This window comes from Artemia franciscana, chromosome 8 (genome assembly GCF_032884065.1).
Source record: "Artemia franciscana chromosome 8, ASM3288406v1, whole genome shotgun sequence".
NCBI classification, from domain to species: domain Eukaryota; kingdom Metazoa; phylum Arthropoda; class Branchiopoda; order Anostraca; family Artemiidae; genus Artemia; species Artemia franciscana.
The window spans coordinates 38,067,822-38,088,886 of NC_088870.1; the positions used below are offsets into that span (position 1 = coordinate 38,067,822).

Genomic DNA, 21,065 nt, shown 5'->3' on the forward strand with positions numbered 1-21,065 from the left:
AAAATGAACAGTTAAAATGAACAAGAATCTCGGCATTAAACGTGTAAAACTATCAACGGCTAAATAAAAACCAAAATAAACTGACATTCATATACATAATCACATAAAACAAGTAATTGAATCCCAAAACAAGATACATCAATATCTTCACAGGAGGCAGGGAGAGGGGTGGATCTAGAGCAAACTTTTTTGAGCAAACTTTTTTTTTGGGGGGGGGCAATTTGACAAAAGAGCCAAAGAGCAAAATCTTGCGGTGGGGCCGAACGTGACAAAGGTACCAATAAATGCCCAAAGTGACAAATCTATTCTAAAAAAAAGTGAAAAAAGGGAAAGAGGATGCCAGAAAAAATCATGGGCCTCTGCCCCCCTGGATCCAACAGAGGGCAGAGAGGGTTTCCTAAACCCATTAGACTAAAAAAAATCCTCCAACATTTTTATGAATCGGCTTCCTAATGCAAAGAAAAATTCAGATGAATAAGTAAGGTAAATTTAGGAAAATTTAGAACCCAAAAACTTTTAGGTTTTCTATTTCCTTAAAATCAGACTGAAACGAGACACAAGGTTGATATCCATCATATTTTCCGGGGAGGTACACAAAAAAATAAAATAAAACTCATCAGTTTTTTTTTTACTTTTTAAGAGTCAGGCAAACATTTTCAGTCTGGCCCTCCCCCTAGATACGGGTTGGAAGGCACTGTTGTCGAAATTACGGGTTCGGGAATACAATTTGTGCCCCATGTTGAATAATTTCTCTGAAAAAATGGAGTGTAAACTCATAAATTTCAACAAGTTCAAAAAGTACAACGTTTAGAATTCAAGAGTTAGAAGGTGGGAGGAGTCCTTTATATCCTTTTTTCCATCAGCTTACATGTCATATCTGATTTACCTTGCCCTTCTAGTTATATGTATTATTCAAAGTCTTTAAAGTCAAATACAAAAGACAAGAAATATGCGATTTTAGGTTCACTTCCTAATTTAAATCAGTTATATGCAAATAATTATTATAAAATAGGTCAAAATCAATAATTGAAATTTATGCTATACGCTCCTTATTGACTTGATAAATCTGTTAATGAAAACATTAACTTAAAAAAAATTAAAGATATGGTAATGAAACTGATAAAAAACAAATTAAAAACAGAGCCACCCAATTGGTTAAAAGAGGTCAATTTTAAACAATTGGGTAATTTGGTGAAAAGAGGAATAAAAGATAAAGTTTGGCCAAATTAAACTCAGTCGCTAGGTCACTACATTCGAGAAAGTTGTTTAGAGGGATAAAATAAAGCAATGTCTAGAGAAGATAAGTCCTCAGTAAGCAATCATTTTCTATTTGGGTGATTTTTCATGCCAGTTTACACTCAATAATAGTTCAGCAATTTTATCTACTGTTAAAGAAAAATACGGGTGCAATAGATTTTAAAATACACAAATTAAAAAGAATTGGTTTAAAGGGGACCAGAAGTTCATGAAAGGAGATAAGGATTAAGGTTTTGAATAGGATGACCCACCCTTATCACATTGGGCCTCCCCCGATATTTTGCCCTAGATTCACCCCTGAAACTATTAATTTTGGTTTTTAAATTGTCTTTACATTCAATAAAAAGTTATTTGATAGTGTTGGATTTTTTGTTGGTTTGTTGTTTTAGATTTTTCTTTCTATTTTGCGGAGGGATATTAGTCATAGAGCCAAAACCCTCTTTAAGGTTTCAATCAATCTTTATCTAAAGCAAAAGTCCTTATTCTGCATTGCTTTGTTATTTCAAATTGAATAAAAAGCAAGTTTTCTAACTGAAAGTCAGGAGCAACAGTAAACGTTAAATCTAACAAAAATCGATTCTTATATGAGAGGGAACTGTCCCAACCTAATCCCTCAATCTTTGCGCCATAGTTTGATACTTTGTCCCAAATCTTTAAGAGGGACTCCTGAAACAAAGGACTGCTCCATTTTCATCAGAAGTATTTTAAAATAGTTTTCTTGCGTAGGGAGCAAGTAATTCGGAGGGGGCAGCCGCCTCATTTAGAATAATTTCTGTTCATTATGAGTTGTAATGTTGCTCCTTACTTTTAGTTCGAATATCTTTTTTTTATTTAATATGGAAGCAATGAGTAAACTACGTAAATTACAACCTTGACTTGATATTTGCTGCAAAAAAGCGGCATGGGAGGAAGGCTTGCTGCTCTCCAATATTTTTGTTTACTTAAAAATGAAAGTAAAACTGTTCATTTCTGTGTTCAAATGAGCCCTCTCCCAATCTTCTTGAATAATTGATTCGATACAATCACCACTGGGGAATAAAAAACAAAGAAAATAAACTCATATCTATGATCTTTCTTCTGACAAAAAAAATATAAAGCTCCACATTTTTCGCAGATAGGAGCTTATAACCCCTATAATGGGGTTATGTGAAATGTTAACCCTGTTGGCGTGACTTTTATTAAGATCGCTTGACTTTCGAGAGTATAAAAATACAAAATTCAATATTTTTGCATATTGGAGCTTGAAGCCTCTACAAGAGGGTTCTCAGATACGCTGAATTTAATGAAGTGATTCCTATTAAGATTCTTTTACTTTTAAGGGGTGTCTTTTATTTCTTTTTCGAAAATCAGACAAATTTTCTCTGGCTTCAACTTTTAGTGGGTAACGTTACACTTAATAAATTTTATACATGTAGAATAAACATTAAAGTCAATTCTTTTGATGCATTAATTGTTATCAAAATGCCTTCTTCTTGACTTTCGGTTACTATTGGACTGAGACGTTGCCACAACAAATTTGAAAATGATGAAGGGGTAGTGTAATCCACCTTTGCGTGAAATTGTGAAAGGTTGGAAAGGCTATAGGCGTGATGCTATGGTCCGTGGTTTAGTTTGCCTCTCCCACTACTTTATCCAAAACCTTTTAAACTACCTACTAGCTTTGTTCTGTTTTGATTCTTTTTATGATTTTCCAGGGTTTAAACGGCCGTTTAGTTTTCGCCATTGCAGCTGCTGCAATCGGATCAGGCTTCCAACACGGTTACAATATTGGTGTAGTCAACGCACCGGGAAAAGTAAGTATTAATTTTAATTAATTTAATTAATTAATTTTAATTGTAACAAGTGTGTGACCTATTCTCCCAAATAGTTGTTTCCTTTTAACCAAACCAGTAATTTGCTTACGTCAGATTTCTCGGCCTAAGAGTTTATATTTTCTTCTCAGCCTAAGTGGTGAATTATTCATCCTCAGCTTAGCTCAGCGATATACTTTGGATTCTTCATTAGGTGTATTTTGACTTCAACTACATAAATTACCTGGACGTTCTTCAATCAATATATTCATTTAAACGGACCACATATAAAAATTTTAAGATCAAATGAGCCCTCCAGCTTTCTACGATCGCTAATTCTATTTTGTGACGTTCTTTACATGGATTAAATAAAAAAAACAAGTTTTTTTTTTAAATGAAAGTAAGGAGCAACATTAAAACTTAAAAGTAACAGAAATTTTTACCCTAAAGCTCTTTACCCTAAAGTTTGACTCTATCTCAACTCTACTTTTTAAGACAATAAAGATCTTTAGCGTAAAGAGCGAGGCGTTGAAGAGGGGACAACCCCTTTCATATACGGAATAATTTCTGTTAGTTTTAAGTTTTAATGTCGCTCCTTACTTGCAGTTAAAAAACTTGATTTTTTTTATTTAATTTCTGAATGTTTTTAAATTAATGCATGCTTTGACTTTGGCTCACTGCACATGAATAATTAAAACCAAACTTGCATATTAATTTGTTTGTCTAAATTGCTTTTTCATATTTTTTTCGGGAGATATGGGATAAAAAAAGGAGTGGGAGAGGAAGCCTTGTTGCCCTCCAAATTTTGGTAACTTATCACCCCAGAATCACAAAGGCCGTAAATAAATAGTTGAAATTACTAAAAGCACTTTAGCGTAACTGTATGTAAACACTGGTAAAAGTTTGTAACTTGCAGCCCCTCCCCTGGGAACTATGGGGGAGTGAGTCGTCCCCAAAGACCTCTTGTTATGTTTTGGACTATGCTGAACAAAATGGCTATCTCAAAATTTTGATCCGTTGACTTTGGGAAAAAATGAGCGCGGGAGGGGGCATAGGTGCCCTCCAATGTTTTTGGTCACTTAAAAAAGGCACTAGAACTTGTCATTTCCATTAGAATGATCCCTCTCGTTACATCCTAGGACCACTGGGTCGATACGATCACCCCTGGGAAAAAAACAAAAACAAATAAACACGCACCCGTGATCAGTCTTCTGGCAAAAAATACGAAGTTCCACATTTTTGTTGATAGGAGCTTGAAATTTCTACAATGAGGTTTTCTTATACGCTGAATGCGATGGTGGGATTTTCATTAAGATTCTATGACTTTTAGGGGGTGTTTTCCCCTATTTTCCAAAATTTCTTATTTCATTATATCAAGTTTTGATTGATGAGAGCATGATTTTTATAATTTGGTGAAATAATAAAGAATGGTAAGACCAATTTAGAGTTCAATTTTACTTTGCTTAACCCTTTTTGACAAAAACTATGTATTATACTAACTTTTAGCTCTATTTTCATTCGGATCTGGTCTATTTTTTAATATTTTCGTGCTTGTCTTTTTATTCTAGAAATTGTAATTTGTCGATTCTTTCAGTTGTCGATACTATTTTCTCATTGTAGCTTGAGACTAAATTTTAAATTATTTAAGTAAAGCTTTATCTAAGTGGCTTTTCTGGCCTGTCTTGTGCCCAGGACAAAAACTTTATCAGCCTCTCACCTATCTCTCCCAAAATTTTTTAGACAAATTAAAAAAATCATTTATTAACAATCTGCTTTCAATTTTATAATTAATTAGCAATTTATTTTTTATTATTTTCTGTTTTGAATTTACTTATATTTCTTTAATTTATTGATTCCTTGTGCTTTTATTGTTCTTATCTTAATTTAATTATTATTTTTATTTGCCATCTTTTTAATTTTTAAATTCTTTTATTAATCAATTGTTAATTTAATAATTTCTTTCATTTATTAACCGCACCCCTACTTTATTTTAATAGAAATTACATTTCATAAATTACAAAATGATCATAGCTGTTAGATCATTTATTTGAACGTTTGCGCTCCTAAAATTTCTGTATCGAGGGTAAGTGCCCCCTATTCCCCCAATAAACCCACCACTCCTTTAACTAGTCTATATAAGAATATATAAGAGTTTCGCTCGCCTAAGTATTAAGAGGGCAGTGTATGTCTTGTAATTACTTTTGCAATGATGCATGGTTTGACAATATATCCGTCTTTTCAGCTCATACAAGAATGGATTAACTACACTGATTATTTCCGATCCAACTCTACGGTGGTACCAACAGAAGCCACAATAACATGGATTTGGTCCGTAGCTGTTTCTGTGTATTGTATTGGAGGAATGATTGGTGGATCCTTGACAGGATTCTTTGCTGAAAAGTTTGGCAGGTAAGAATAAAGGGTATTTGCATGATTTTTTTTTAAACCTGAAAAAGAGTGTATTACCCTAGTGTTACCGTAGAACAAAGCATACCAAGTGAAAAATAAGTTTTTGAAATTTGGACCTGAGACGGTGAAATGATATTAGACTGTTTGAAATAGAAACTTGTTTACCGGAAATTTATAGTTTTGATATAGTTTTTACTTTAATAAATATTATATTTAATATTTATATGTAGTTTTTACGATGAGGTTAAAATCCCCCTTCCTTAAAAAAAAACAACCATGATTTGCAGTCTAGAACAGACTCTGCTGGCAATTTCAATTATCTAGCAAATCTTCCTCCCTTTTTCGAAGCGCCCATGCTTTAAGAATCATATTTGACCGCTGTCATGATTCTAGCTTCCAATATTCTAATCTAAATTCGCACCCTTATCTTCCTATACTCCCAGCCTTTTTTCAGCTTAAAAAAAACACCCAGAGTCTTGGCTATTCTAGTTTTAACATTTTCAGGCTTTAAGACTGTATTTTCTAATAATACTATCCAGGTAAGTGAATCTGTCCATGCGATCGATCTATTCGTTATCCAACGTCACCTTTTCAACTTAACTTATTCCTAGCCTTTGCAACTTAGTTTTCTTAGCATTAATCTTCACGCCTAGACTAGCACCCTGAACTTGCAAAGCCTCTAAAAGTTCGTTCATTTTGCTCACAGTTTCATCTAGAATGTTTAAGTCATCAGCATAACCTAAATTCACGAAAGTTTTTCTCCCAATTTAATTATGTGTTTCCCATTGCCTTTCGTGTGCCCTTTAAGGCGAAGTCCCTTAAAATGATCCGTATAAATGGGATAGACAACAACCTTGCTTAATTTATGATTTAATACAAAACTAGCTACTAACCTCATTTTCTACCTTAACCATAGCAGTATTATTCTCCTATCTTTCTTAAAACCACACTGCTCTTCTCATAGAACTTTGTCTACAGCATCTCTAAGTCTAAAAAGTATCATGATACTAAGTTACTTGCTACCTTCAGAAACCAAGCTAATGCCTTTATAATTACTATCCTCATTATTATCAATTGGAATTTTCCTAAAATCGTTACGAACTTAACCATTTTCAAAACTAATGTTCATTATCTGCAGTAGCCTATTTCTAAACTCATAGCCAAAATATTAAAAAAAAAACTCATTCACCGCACTATCAGCAGCTGAGGCATTATTATTTTCAATCCTCCTAGCACTCTCACTAACTATTTCTCAAAAAATAAATATTTTTTTCACATCTAAGGTATCACAAAAATTTTCATTTTCCTCTATATCTTTTTCTGTAACTCTATCCTGGTTTAGCTGGTTTCTGTAACTCTATCAAGTACCTACCAAGTGACACATAGCGATCGCAAATTCTGTCGGTCTGTCTGTCCTGGTTTTGCTACTTTAGGAACTTCCAGGTAAGCTAGGACGATGAAATTTGGCAGGCGTATCGGGAACCAGACCAGATTAAATTCTGGTCCAGATTAAATTTTCGTTTCCCCGATCCTACCATCTGGGGAAAGTGGGGGGACGGTTAAATCATAAAATTTAGAAAAAACGAGGTATTTTTAACTTATGAACAGGTGATCGGATCTTAATGACATTTGATGATTGGAAGGATATTGTGTCTCAGAGCTCTTATTTTAAACTCCGACCGGATCCAGTGACATTGCGTGGAGTTGGGGGGGACCTAAAATCTTGGAAAATGCTTAGAGTGGAGGGATCGAGATGAAACTTGGTGGGAAAAATAATCACAAGTCCTAGATACGTGATTGACATGACCGGAACGGATCTGCTCTCTTCGGGGGAGTTGGGGGGGGGGGTAATTCTGAAAAATTAGAAAAAATGCTGTATTTTTAACTTACGAAGGAGTGATCGGATCTTAATAAAATTTTACGTTTGGAGGGATACCGTGTCTCTGAGCTCTTATTTTAAATCCTGACTGGATCCAGTGACATTGAGGGCAGTTGGGGGGGGACCTAAAATCTTGGAAAACGCTTAGAGTGAAGGGATCGGGATTAAACTTGGCGGGGGAAATAATCACAAGTCCTAGATACGTGATTGACGTAACCGGAATGGATGGAAGGAGTGATTGATGCAAAAGATATAGTTTGCTATATCAAAAAGCACACTATATCAAAGGCTTTTGGTTTTTCAGGAAAGGCGGGCTTATTGTCAACAACATATTTGCTTTAATTGGCGCTATTCTCGAAGGCTTGTCATATTCTGCCAAATCGTATGAAATGCTTATTGCCGGAAGGATATTTATTGGAATTAATTGTGGACTCAACGCCGGACTGGCACCCATGTACCTTAGTGAGATATCTCCAGTTAATCTCCGAGGGGCGGTAAGATACTTCTGTTTTATTGACTAAATTTGAAAGGAAAACTTTTGTGTTTTGTTTTTTCTTTTTTGGCGTTCTGGCAGAGGAATGGCTGATCTATTAATCCTTCTCACCTTTCTAAGATTCTGTGCTTATTACCTGCAATTGAAAGAAAACAGCGTTTTGTTGGGTTCCTTGGGATTTTGTGCAGCGACATCGATGTTCTTACGATAAATATGATTTGACTAGTACTCTTGCTTTTAAAAATGAGACTTTTTAAAAATGTATTGTTCTTGCTCTTAAAAATTGTAAAATTCAAAAACTGTAATTATTTTTTATTACAGCTCCAACTTCAGCCATTCATTTTTTTCTTACTTCTACACCGTTATTCCTGGGTAGACTGCATTTCATCCCATCTTTAAATTTTATTGTTCTAACCTTAGCAAAATCGATTGTTCTTAGGAGAAATATGACTTGACTGTATGATTGTTCTATACTTTTATATATGATATTGTTTGAATTTAAGAATTGTATAATGGCAAAATTTAAAAATTGTAAATTGTAAATTTTTCCTTTTCAAGATTTTTTATTTCAGCTCTAACTCGGGCCCTATTTTTTTTCTCCCTTCTCCGCCGTTATCCCAGGCGTTCAGGGGTAGAATGTATTTCATTCTTTCTGTAAATTTGTCTTTCTGTCTATACTTTTATATATGATATTGTTTGAATTTAAAAATTTAAAAATTGTATAATGGCAAAATTTAAAAATTGTAAATTGTAAATTTTTCCTTTTCAAGATTTTTTATTTCAGCTCTAACTCGGGCCCTATTTTTTTTCTCCCTGCTCCGCCGTTATCCCAGGCGTTCAGGGGTAGAATGTATTTCATTCTTTCTGTAAATTTGTCTTTCTGTCTATACTTTTATATATGATATTGTTTGAATTTAAAAATTGTAAAATTGTATAATGGCAAAATTTAAAAATTGTAAATTGTAAATTTTTCCTTTTCAAGATTTTTTATTTCAGCTCTAACTTGGGCCCTATTTTTTCTCCCTGCTCCGCCGTTATCCCAGGCGTTCAGGGGTAGAATGTATTTCATTCTTTCTGTAAGTTTGTTGTAAGAAATTTGTTTTTTTATTACTATTTAAAAAACTTGAAAACTGAGATAATTTCGTACGAGACATTCAAGGGTTGAATTACTTTACATCTTTTGCATAAGGAAACCAAACCAAATGCTCCATTGCATTTGAGTTGTTGTTTTTAGGGAGGGGGTGTTCACTGGGTAATATAACCACCATGGGATGAATAAATTACAACAATGGCTTAATAGTAGATTCCATGATAACCACAGAGTGGTTTACACTGAACATGAAATAGTTTAGGTTATTTTATGCAGCTTAAACTAGATTAAGTTTATTTTAAGTATATGGTTAATTTTAAGCATTAAATAAAAGACTAATTTTTATTAGTCTTTAGAAACTTAAAAGCAGTAATTATAAATGCAAAATGACATCATTGGAATTTTCACTACTCCCGAAATACTCTCCACATAAATTGTTGGAAAATGAGAAGACTAGATTTGAAATCATTAAAAACTGGAATTTGAAAATGGAATTTCTAAAAAAGTCATGTCTTCATTTTGCCTTTTCATAAAATCAGAAAGCATTTTAAAACAATTCCATTGAAAATTTTCGTAGTTGAAAAGAATAATTTCAAAATAAGTTTACTGACTTTTGAAACCAAAATTAGCTCTGCTTCATAGACTAAATACCCAAAAAGTCTAGGAAGACAGCAAAAAAAGGGAAAAAATAATGAAAAGTACTAAATATATGGCATCAAGATTTCAGTCCAAAAAGGCCAAATTCAAAACACAACAAAATCAAAAACTAAACCTTGTTATATTTAAATATTTGTTTAATTAGCTAGTCATAAAAAAGAGTATATTTACCTGTAAAATGATAATAAAGACACAAAATGGGAGGGGCAGAAAATATGGAGACTGATTGGAAGGACAAAGCTTGGCCATTTCAATCGCCTGGTGTAAATCTCAGCGTCACTTATTCTGTCATGCGTGCCGCACTAGGCAAGTCCTAGAAATGAGCTACTCCTCGGTCGATGCCATACTCGTGATTTTTTTCCTCGAGGAGGGGGATAACAAAATAGTCTCAGAGGGGGTGCCAAAATAATGAAGAAGAAGGCGTTAATCTTCGGCAGAAATTGTCTAACGGTCTGAAATTTAGGTTTCTCAGTTTTTTAAGACAACTTTACAAGTGGAAGAAATATTTTGGGAGAGAGAAACGGATTTCAAATTTGGTCTTCTCAGTAACAACAAAATGGTGCAACTCTATAGAAATTCTTTATCTCATGGGATTTTGCTTTTCAAGTTATAACACGATGGTGCAAAAGGACAGGCCCATGCTTGGTTTGATTCTTACCAAAATAGTAAAGAAGAATGGGTTAGCCTTCCGCAGAATTTGTTAAACAGTCTGGAATAAGGGTATCTTACTTTAATATTTAGGACAACTTTACAAGTGGAAGAAATATTTTGGGAGAGAGGAACGGAGTTAAGACTGACATTCTCAGTAATGACGAAAAGATGCAGATCTATAGAAATTCGTCATTTTTTAATTTTTTTGCTTTGTTCTATCATCATTTTATTTCGGCTAATTCTTATTGTGCATTTTTTTTTTAGGTTGGAACAATGTATCAGCTAATTCTGACAATTTCAATCCTGATATCTCAAATTTTGGGAATGGAAAACATCATGGGCACTGAAGCACTTTGGCCATATCTTTTGGCATTCACAGCTGTTCCTGTCCTCTATCAAGTTCCTGCACTTATGTTTTGTCCTGAGTCACCCAAATATATCCTTATCACCAAGGGAAGAGAGAGGGAGGCTGAAAGAGGTAGGCTTTAACATTTCTTAAGAATTAACTTTTTGACATAGCAGAATTTAAATCAATCAAGAAAAACTTATGTTCAAATAAACTTATTTGAAAAGACACTTTTAATGGTAGATAATATCTACAATAAGAATTAGATTTTTTTTTTTCATTGCTATGCATAGAAAAAAAATAATACATGTTAGCAAAATTATTGCTTCTTTTATGGTGCAATGTAATGACCAAGGAAAGTAGCCAATGCTGTCGTTGTAAAATAACTGTGGTGTCGCAAAAGTTAAGTGTACACCTAATCCGTCAAAGACACACTCAAGAAATTAATATCTCTTCAATAAGGTTCTAAATACGTTATTTCCATGCTGGATCTATTTACGGTTTTCTACTACAGTCACGACTGGAGATTATTAGAAAATTACTCCACCTACGAGGAAGCCTAGCCATGTAAGGAGGGCCCTGATTTAAAATACATTTTTTGGACGATTTATAAAATTTTTGGGGAGTGTGATATTTAGAATATGACATGGCATACGGTTGGCATTGCAGAAGCATTACCTTGCAGGTAAAAGCTACCTTGTGGAGCGTGAAGAGGTAGGGTCTATTAAAAGTTTGCCACGCCATGGCATGGCAAAAGCAAGGATGCAGTCTTGTTCTTTAAAGCAGTAATCTTACTTCTTATACCTTAAATATTCCTGCACACGTTACTGTTCTTTAGTTCACCATTGTCCTTAGATTTAACAGCTCATTGATGTTAGCAAAAAAGCACAAAGAGCACAAAAGCACAAAAAAGCACAAAGAGCATTATTTTTCTCCCACATAGGACAAAGAACAATGATATGAGAACTTTGATGATATATTAATCATTTTTCTTAGACCGCTGATAACAGCATGATAATGAAAGACGTTTACTTAAAAAGGCAAAGAAGTAAGATTTTAGTCTTAAGATTTCGCTTAAAATCGCTTTCTGACGATAATAGTAAGATCTTAGCAAAATGATGAGCAAAAGAATGGCCTGAATCATTTCCCCAATACATATGCCAGAAGATGAAGAATGATCGGTCTCTCCATAGCAGGGTTGCCAATGGGATGCATTTTATGAGCCAAATTCCAAAATGACACATTTTAGACATATGGGACATAAATCAGACAAAAAGGGACAGATTTTGTAAGGTTGTGACGTAGAGCAACACATTCCCGAACTGGATATTTACTTTGGCAAAAAATATCAACTTTCAACAATATAGTACTTTTCTCATTTTATTTTGAGCGTCCAGGATTTCCAAGAGATCCCGTAAGTAAAGATGTTCTCCAAAGTAAGGGATTTGCATATTCATATGAGCTTTTGCTTTCACGCTTAGTCATTTTGAACGATTTTTTTTCGTTTTCATTATAGTTGATGTTAACTTAGAGCTTTGAAAGAGGTTTACGAAGCGTCTTTTAGTCGGTAATGCAACTAGTAAAAAAAATAGCCTCTAGTTTTAAGATTTTAAGATGGACACATTTTAACTAAAAAAGACCTTTCTTATGTTCAGAGGCATAGACACACACAAGGACAAATGAGTCTATAACTCTCCTCAACGCTGAATGGTGTTTTCAAAGTATAGCCTTCATATACAGCCGTTAATGTTTCAATACTTCTTTGAAGCTGATGCTTTAAGGCTTATTAAATTAATTTTTATGAATCATTTATTCAAGGTTACTAAAATATTCAAATACATTAATTTTTAATATTTCTAGCGTTGAATCGGTTGAGAGGTTTATAAAAAATTATTGCTATGAGGCATTTATTCAAGGCTACTAAAATATTCAAATACATTAATTTTCAATATTTTTAGCGTTGAATTGGTTGAGAGGTACAGATAAAGTCGAAGAAGAGATGAACGAGATGAGGGCCGAGTCTGCAGCACAAAAGCTGACTACCGTGATCAGTTTGAGGGAAATGTGGACAAATCCATGTCTAAAATCCCCACTGATTATTGCTGTCATGATGCAATTGGCGCAACAATTTTCTGGAATTAATGCTGTAAGTGAAAGCTATGAAATTTTAATTTGTCTCAAATAAAAAATGTAACCACAAGGAGGTTCACCACCTACCACTACAAAATGTATGAGTAATTTAATGCGTTTAATAGCAGAAATCATAGATGGTATAATACATTGTTCAGATCTTCTCCAGTTTGAAGGGTCATAGACCATAGTCTCCTGAAGAGATTTGAGGTTTTTAAAATAAGCGTTAAAAAGAAGTATCTCAAAATTACTTAAGGCTTTGTATTTCCTAAGGCACGATTCTTGATCATTGGAAATTCCAGAAATTCTGTTATTATTGTATTCAGGGAATTAGCAACTTAAAATTAATATTTGTATTAGGGAGTTAGCACCTCATATTTAGTAGGACGTTATTCCAAAGAGTCCCGCTAGTGTTTATTTTTTATATTAGGTTTAAATGTACAAAATATTTGTTCCCGATAAGCTGAAAAATAGAAACTACATTAAGCGGAAAACGACAATTAGGATTTTTTGCGCTTTAATTAACTGTCTAATTTTTGTGCCATTCATGTGACAAATGCAATTACTTTGTAAACACCATTTCTGTTTTATGCTGGAGACAAAGATTGACGAAAAATACAGGTTTTAAGGAAATACTATGCGGTAATTGGTAATTAATAAGTAACTAGAGTAGTTAAGTTCTATTTTTATTTTTAAGAATTTTTGCGTACGCAAGAAAAATTACTCAAAAGATACTAGGGAAACATGCTTTGTACATTAGTTTAACTAGCACTTTTTTGCATTCTTTAGTAACTTTGATTCGATAATTTAATTTAGAATTCATATTAGTATAACAACAAAGAACTGGAAAATGATATTTGAATATTTTATATCATTAATTTTCGGCAACACTACTGGAACATGAGTGATTTTCCGAGGCTTTAAAAGATTAGAAAGGAAAATTTTGGAAAAAACACACTTAATTTATGGCAAACAAATTGAACCAATATACGCAGTAGATTCAACTTAGTGTTGTAACTACAAGTTTCATTCAAAAAATTTCAAATACTTTGTGGATCATGGTCAGATCTAACAAATTCTAAGATGTTTTACTCATGCTTTAATCAGGGATAGCATACAATTCCTGAAAATTTAATTAAAACAACTGTTCAACTATAGCTTAATATGAAAAAAAAGTAATTATCTGTTCATTTTCAGGTAATGTTTTTTTCAACAAGCATTTTTGAGGATGCAGGCTTAAACACACTTACCTCTCAATATGCTACACTTGGAATGGGCGTCATGAATGTCCTCATGACCTTTGTCTCTTTGGTGTTGGTCGAAAAGGCAGGACGAAAAACGCTGCAACTCGTCGGTCTTTCTGGAATGTTCGTCGTGGTTATACTTCTTACTGTATTCTTAGCCGTCAAGGTAATTTAGTCCTTTCTTATTCTAGTTGTGACCACATATCCAGGACGGCCCTTGGCTTATGGGTCCTATCCCTTCATCATGGAAAGTCTTAAGAACTAAAAGCACATAACTTGAGACACTAACATTTTATGCAAATTGCATGTTTGTTTATATCAATGATAAAAATATTTTTCTTCAGTATGGAAGCATTAAGCTCAGTAATGGATTGTTAGAAATGTCTATAAGGGGTATAGTGCTTATTCAGCGAAGTTTCAAATTGGAAGCATTTTCATTTATTTTATATATTTTTCCCTATTTGTGTATTTTACGTTTATTTTTTTTTTTCAAAATCACATTTAACTACCAGTCATTGCTTTCATTGTCTTTCTTCACCTTATTGTGATTTTAGCTAATAACTTTGAAAAAAAGACAACGAATTTTAGGTATGACGCTGTTCTCAACTATAGAAAATATAGAATATGTTTTTCCAAGAAATAAATTGATGTTTTATTTTATTTTATTATAATGCTCATTTTCTGGTAGATAGTAGGAAGAATGAAAAATTTTGACTATTATTAAGATATAATATAAATCTTAATATTTCCTTAAGACAAGTGTATTGACAGTATTTTTTCAGGGTTAAAGATATTTTGTGATAGGAAAATAAAAATTTTTGAGTGAGTTTCCTGAGCAGTTGGATAATAAATTAGACGAATTAGAAATTAAAAACATATAGGAAGGATAGAATAATTTTAAGAAAATATTTCGGGAAGTAGTAAAATACGTCTTGAGACAAAATGTTGAAAAATAATATAGGAATATTATTGAAAATACTTTAAGGTGGACAATAAAGAGATACCGTTTGTACAAAAAGTTTTAGAGTGAGAGCTCTTACGAGAATGAAAGGACAGTGAACCGAGTAGAGAAGGCAGTAAAGCATTAGTTGAGAAAACGCAAAATTGTGGTCACGAAAAAAATCACCAAATAGCTGGAAGATACTTGGGAATATCTTGAAGATAGATGTTCCAAGAAGATACTTGAAACATCTTGAATACATATTAGACTGTAAAGAAAAATTTTAGGAAATGCTACAAAAATAAATAAAATGTTTTGCAACAATCAGGGACTGAAGTCAGATGTTTTTTGCAAGGACGAGCTAACAACAGTACTAAAAGTATTGAAAAATAAGAAGGAGCCATGGGTAGATAGTATCGTAAAGGAGTTTGTTGAAAAATGAACTTTATGAAGCTAGAGATAAAATACTGAGGATTATGATTTGAAAAGGCGAGATACCTTTTGGACTTAGGAAAACTCTACTTAAATCCCTACCCTAAAGAGATTATAACAGTGTCTGTAGTAATTACATAGGCATTCAATAGATTTCTATAGAAAACAAATTACTTAACATGATATTAATTATTAAACTCAGAGATGGTTTGGGAAAAGTTTTAAGAGATGAACAGCGTTTTTTTTTTTTTTTTTTTTTCATGAAGGGAAGAGAACGTCACGATATTCCTGCATACTTTCTATAGGAAGCAAATCGCTTAACATTATATTAATTATTGAACTAAGAGATGGGTTATGAAAATTTTTAAGAGAAGAACAGTGTTTTTTTCAAGAAGGGGGGATAATGTGCCGATACTTATACATTTTTAGATTAACAACTCAGAATATGCTACAGAAGTGTCTGTAGCATAAGATCCATGTTAAGATGCCCTTGTTTAAGTGTACGAGATAAGTATATAAAATACTGAGGATTTTAAAAGGCTAGATACCTTTTGGCCATAGGAAAACTCTACTTAAATCTCTCTCCTAAAGAGATTACAAGTGTCTCTAGTAATCACACAGGAATTCAATAGATTTCTATAGGAAGCAAATTACTTAACATGATATTAATTATTAAGCTCAGAGATGGTTTAGGAAAAGTTTTAAGAGAAGAACAGTGTTTTTTTTTTCAAGAAGGGAAGAGAACGTCGCGATATTCCTGCATACTTAGATTTATCGTGGATAAGTGTCTGGATCATAAGATCCATGTGTTAGTGAAGATCTTATCCTTGTATAAGTCAAATTGAGTCATTAGTGGCATGTGAGAAAAAATTTGGCGATGGAGGTAGGAAGTGAGGTTAGTTTCTTGTTCGTTGTGAAGTCAGGAGCTAAGAAGAATTGTGTGATATTCCCATTTTTAAGGAGTATTTTGGAGTACTTTGCTTTAAGGGACACGTCAAAAACTATGGAAGAACCTACTATCAAATGTGAAGATAATACTTTTTTAGGCTTAGATTATGCAAATATCTGGAGTTTCCCAGACATAAATGTTAGCGATATGAATTATCGACGTTTTCAGATGTTTCTGAAAAAAGGAAAAATATTCTTTGTGTCGTTTTGATAACATTAATTCTGAGAAAATTATGCTTTTGCTTAGAAGAATAAAAAAAAAACTTTATCCATAGTAATATCTTCCATAGTTTTTGTTGTGTCCCTTGAAAGTCTAAGAAATCAAAGAACGGGCACACATTTCCACTTGAGGCCTATCTTTTATTTAGGAAGTAATTGTAAGCCTCATAAAAACAACCAAAAACCATTTTTAATCACTCCTAACATTTTTTCTTGCTGCAATGCTCATTTTGTATTCCCGGATATTTCCATCTTTCAGTATTGCTCAAACCATTGAAGTTGTCATTGCATTCATCAGCTCTCAAACTTGACTCCCTGGTCTTTAGTCATTATGCTATTATATAGAATGGTTCATCCCCCAGGGTGTAAATGCTAAAAACCTGAAGCTGGTAACCCTCACCATAATCTGGTAAAAGTAAAAATCTGAAGTTAAAGCTGCTGGTTTTGTTACCCAATGATAAAGTTTAACTGAAGAAAATATCTCTTGGAATTATTATTTTTGGAAAAAAAGCAATTTTTCAATAATTAATACTGCAAGTCTAAATCATTATCTGTTTTATAAAAAATAACAATCTCGAACCATTTGTGAGATTTATTTTACATTATTTAATTTTATATTATGTATTGTTTTATTACGTACTATATAGATTTTATATAATATTCTTCCTCTTTGCATATCAGGATTTGGCACCTTGGATTCCATACATCAGCATCGTTCTGATTATTGCATTCGTTGTTGCTTTCGCCACCGGTCCCGGTTCAATTCCCTGGTTTTTAGTTAGTGAACTATTCAATCAATCTGCCAGGCCACTTGCGTCATCTATTGCAGTTACTGTCAACTGGACTGCAAATTTCTTCGTTGGTATTGGATTTTTGCCACTTGCAGTAAGTACACTTTTTTTTAGTTACATGACAATAAATAAGTTAGAATTGTGTATCCATAAAAGAATAAAAGTGACACAAAAAAAAAAAATATAAAAAGTAGAATATGAAACTTGCGCCGGTTATGCATGAAAAAAGTGAGAATTACAAAAGGCGTCACGAGGGAAAAGGTTTGTGACATAAGGCAATGGATTTTACTGACTGGTTGGTCATTTTATCGAGTGATTTGGGTGATTTGCAGTAAAAATTGCAGAATATATTCAGCTGCTACCTCCAACCCCCCCCCCATATATATATATATCTATCTATATATATAAAAATAAGTTGTCTGTCTGTGGATGGATGGGTCAGGTGACGTCACCTGAAAAAACTGGATCAGGTGACGTCAAAACTGAAAAAACTAAAAAAGGCAAAAACTACAAAAAAACTAAAAACTAATAAAAAAAATAAAAAAGCTAAAAAACTAAAAAAAGGCAAAAACTACAAAAAAAACTAAAAACTAATAAAAAAGCTAAAAAACTAAAAAAACTAAAAAAAGGCAAAAACTACAAAAAAAACTAAAAACTAATAAAAAAAAATAAAAAAGCTAAAAAACTAAAAAAACTAAAAAAAAAGATAAAAAACTAAAAAAACTAAAAACTAAAAAAAAGGAAAAAACTGAAAAATAAGCTAAAATAAAGGTAAAAACCTATAAAAAACTAAAAAAAAAAACTGAAAAAACTAAAAAAAGGCAAAAACTACAAAAAAAAACTAAAAACTAATAAAAAAAGTAAAAAAGCTAAAAAACTAAAAAAAACTAAAAAAACTAAAAAAAGGTAAAAAACTAAAAAAAATAAAAAATAAAAAAAAACTAAAAAAAAATAAAAAACTGAAAAATAAGCTAAAATAAAGGTAAAAACCAATAAAAAACTAAAAAGAAAAAAAGGAAAAAACTGAAAAAAATTTTCATCTAAAAAACTAAAAAAAACTAAAAAAGGTAAAAACTAAAAGAACTAAAAAAGAAAAAAATAAATGACGAAACTCAAAGAGAAAACGACCAGGACAAAAGGAATGTTCGATTAGCAATCAACAAAGCACCGGGACACAGGGAGTATAAATGACGACCAGGGCATAAGTAAAAAAAAAAAAACTATCTATATATATAAAAATAAGTTGTCTGTGGATCTGTGGATCGTGGATCAGGTGACGTCACCTGAAAAAACTGGATCAGGTGACGTCAAAACTGAAAAAACTAAAAAAAGGCAAAAACTACAAAAAAAACTAAAAACTAATAAAAAAAAATACACCGGGATACAAATGACGACCGGGACACAGGGAATATAAATGACGACCGGGACACAGGGACACAACTACAACGGGGACACCGGGGGAAACAGGGGGATATAAATGACGACCGGGACAAAAAAACTAAAAAGAAAAAAAAAATAAAAACTAATAAAAAAACTAAAAAATCTAAAAATCTAAATAAGCTAAAAAAGAAAAAAAAGGAAAAAAATAAAGGAGAAAAACAAAACTAAAAAACGAATGTATATACAGACCGGGACACCGGGATACAAATGACGACCGGGACACAGGGAATATAAATGACGACCGGGACACAGGGACACAACTACAACGGGGACACCGGGGGAAACAGGGGGATGTAAATGACGACCGGGACAGGGAATGGTCGATTAGCAATCACCATCAACAAAGCTCAAGGGCAATCATTAGAATCATGAGGTATAGATCTGAATACAGATTGTTTTCCCATGGACCATTATATGTTGCATGTTCAAGAGTCGGTAAACCTGACAATCTATTTATATGCAAAGACAATGGGACAGCAAAGAATGTTGTATAAGTTTTACGTAGTTAAAACCATATATATATATATATATATATATATATATATATATATATATATATATATATATATATATATATATATATATATATATATATATATATATATATATATATATATATATATATATATATATATATATATATATATATATATATATATATATATATATATCTATAGACAATGGGACAGCAAAGAATGTTGTATAAGTTTTACGTAGTTAAAACCATATATATATATATATATATATATATATATATATATATATATATATATATATATCTATATTCACAGGTGGGACATAGGGACACAACTACAATGGCGCGTAACTATTATGGCGCGTAACGACTTACGCGCGCGGGGGGGCTTGGGGGGGGCGCGAAGCGCCCCCACCAACTAGGTGTTGGGGTGGCGCGAAGCGCCACCCCAACAGCTAGTATATATATATATATATATATATATATATATATATATATATATATATATATATATATATATATATATATATATATATATATATATATATATATATATATATATATATATATATATATATATATATATATATATATATATATATATATATATATATATATATATATATATATATATATATATATATATATATATATATATATATATATATATATATATATATATATATATATATATATATATATATATATACTGAACATCTCATCCCTTTCGAAAGTTAATCTGCTCCTCGGTGCTATCTCTACCGCAATTTTTGCAGCTCTTATTTTCAGTTCTTCGCTATTCTCTTCCTCCTGTCTCTTAATGTTCAAAACAGTGAAATCACTCATTTTTTATTTTAATTATGTAGCTAATTTCAAGGCCAGGTCCAGGCAATGATACGCGGCAAGATTGCATATATTGTTACTAATTCACATTGTCACTTATCTTCAAATAGCAGACAATTTGAACCTCTTCTTTATGTCATGGCGTCACTATAGGCTCGATACAACCATGCTGGGAATATAGAAATTCCTCTTTAAGTTGTGACATTTTAGACCGTTTTAGTGGCTAGAAATGTCAATATGCCAGTTAAGAATAAAAAATAATATCTAGCCGATTTTGAGGTCGGGTCCAGAACTAGGCATGTGGCAATTAGATATATATTGAAACTGGTCGTAAGTAGTGCTCTCCAAATAAGTCACGTCTGTTTGCTTGTATTTCTTCGGGAAAATTAAGGGTTCCCTAGGGAATACGTATAATGGTGCAGGTCCAAATGACATGTATAAGCTTACATGTTTTTTTAGACCGTTTGAGGGGCAAGAAAAATCAAAATGCTAGTAAAAAAAAATATCCAGCCGGTTTGCAGGCCAGGCCCGGCATATTAGGCATATCTCCAAATTAGGTCATCTTTATTTGATACTTTTTTTCTCAGAAAAAAAGAGGGCTCCCAAGGGATATATATGCCGTGGAAGGGTTCCGATGACGTGTAATTAACAATTGTTGGTTGTAATCAATAGTTGTTAACTCTAAGTTTTAGCTATCGTTTGTGTTTTAAAAACGCAAGTTTTTATTATTTTCGAAACGTTCTAATTCTCACTTTCTTGATATATCTTGTAATTTTCACTCCCACGTATCTTCCAACAGTATATTTCTTTGTTCTCCCTGTGGTATATCTTTCAGGCACATATTTCTTTGTTCTTCACTTTCATCATATCATATATCACTTCCTTTTGTATGTTACATGCGTTACAAATTTTTGTAAAACTCGCGACCTATATAGATAGCTGTTTTAAGCCAAAGTGTATATATATATATACATTTTATAAAATAAAGTGCAATTTATTTTATATTAATGTTCTTCTTTATCTTTATCTTT

The 21,065-nt window shown here is 32.4% G+C and overlaps 1 protein-coding gene across 1 annotated transcript; it reads left to right on the forward strand.

Moving 5' to 3' along the window:
• Positions 1 to 1,247: 1,247 nt before the first annotated feature.
• LOC136030387 (solute carrier family 2, facilitated glucose transporter member 1-like) lies at positions 1,248 to 19,134 on the forward strand. The gene is made up of 8 exons (XM_065709326.1): positions 1,248 to 1,311; positions 2,952 to 3,050; positions 5,290 to 5,456; positions 7,640 to 7,829; positions 10,491 to 10,704; positions 12,531 to 12,718; positions 13,900 to 14,112; positions 17,167 to 19,134. Exons 1-8 carry the CDS (start codon positions 1,288 to 1,290, stop codon positions 17,461 to 17,463), a joined length of 1,392 nt encoding a protein of 463 aa, XP_065565398.1. The 5' UTR covers positions 1,248 to 1,287; the 3' UTR covers positions 17,464 to 19,134.
• The last annotated feature ends 1,931 nt before the right edge of the window (positions 19,135 to 21,065 follow it).

Coding starts and splice junctions, on each gene's coding strand:
- LOC136030387 (XM_065709326.1), top strand. CDS start 1,288: ATGTCTAGAGAAGATAAGTCCTCA. Junction 1,312..2,951: donor CTAGAGAAGATAAGTCCTCA/GTAAGCAATCAT, acceptor ATGATTTTCCAG/GGTTTAAACGGCCGTTTAGT. Junction 14,113..17,166: donor CTGTATTCTTAGCCGTCAAG/GTAATTTAGTCC, acceptor TTTGCATATCAG/GATTTGGCACCTTGGATTCC.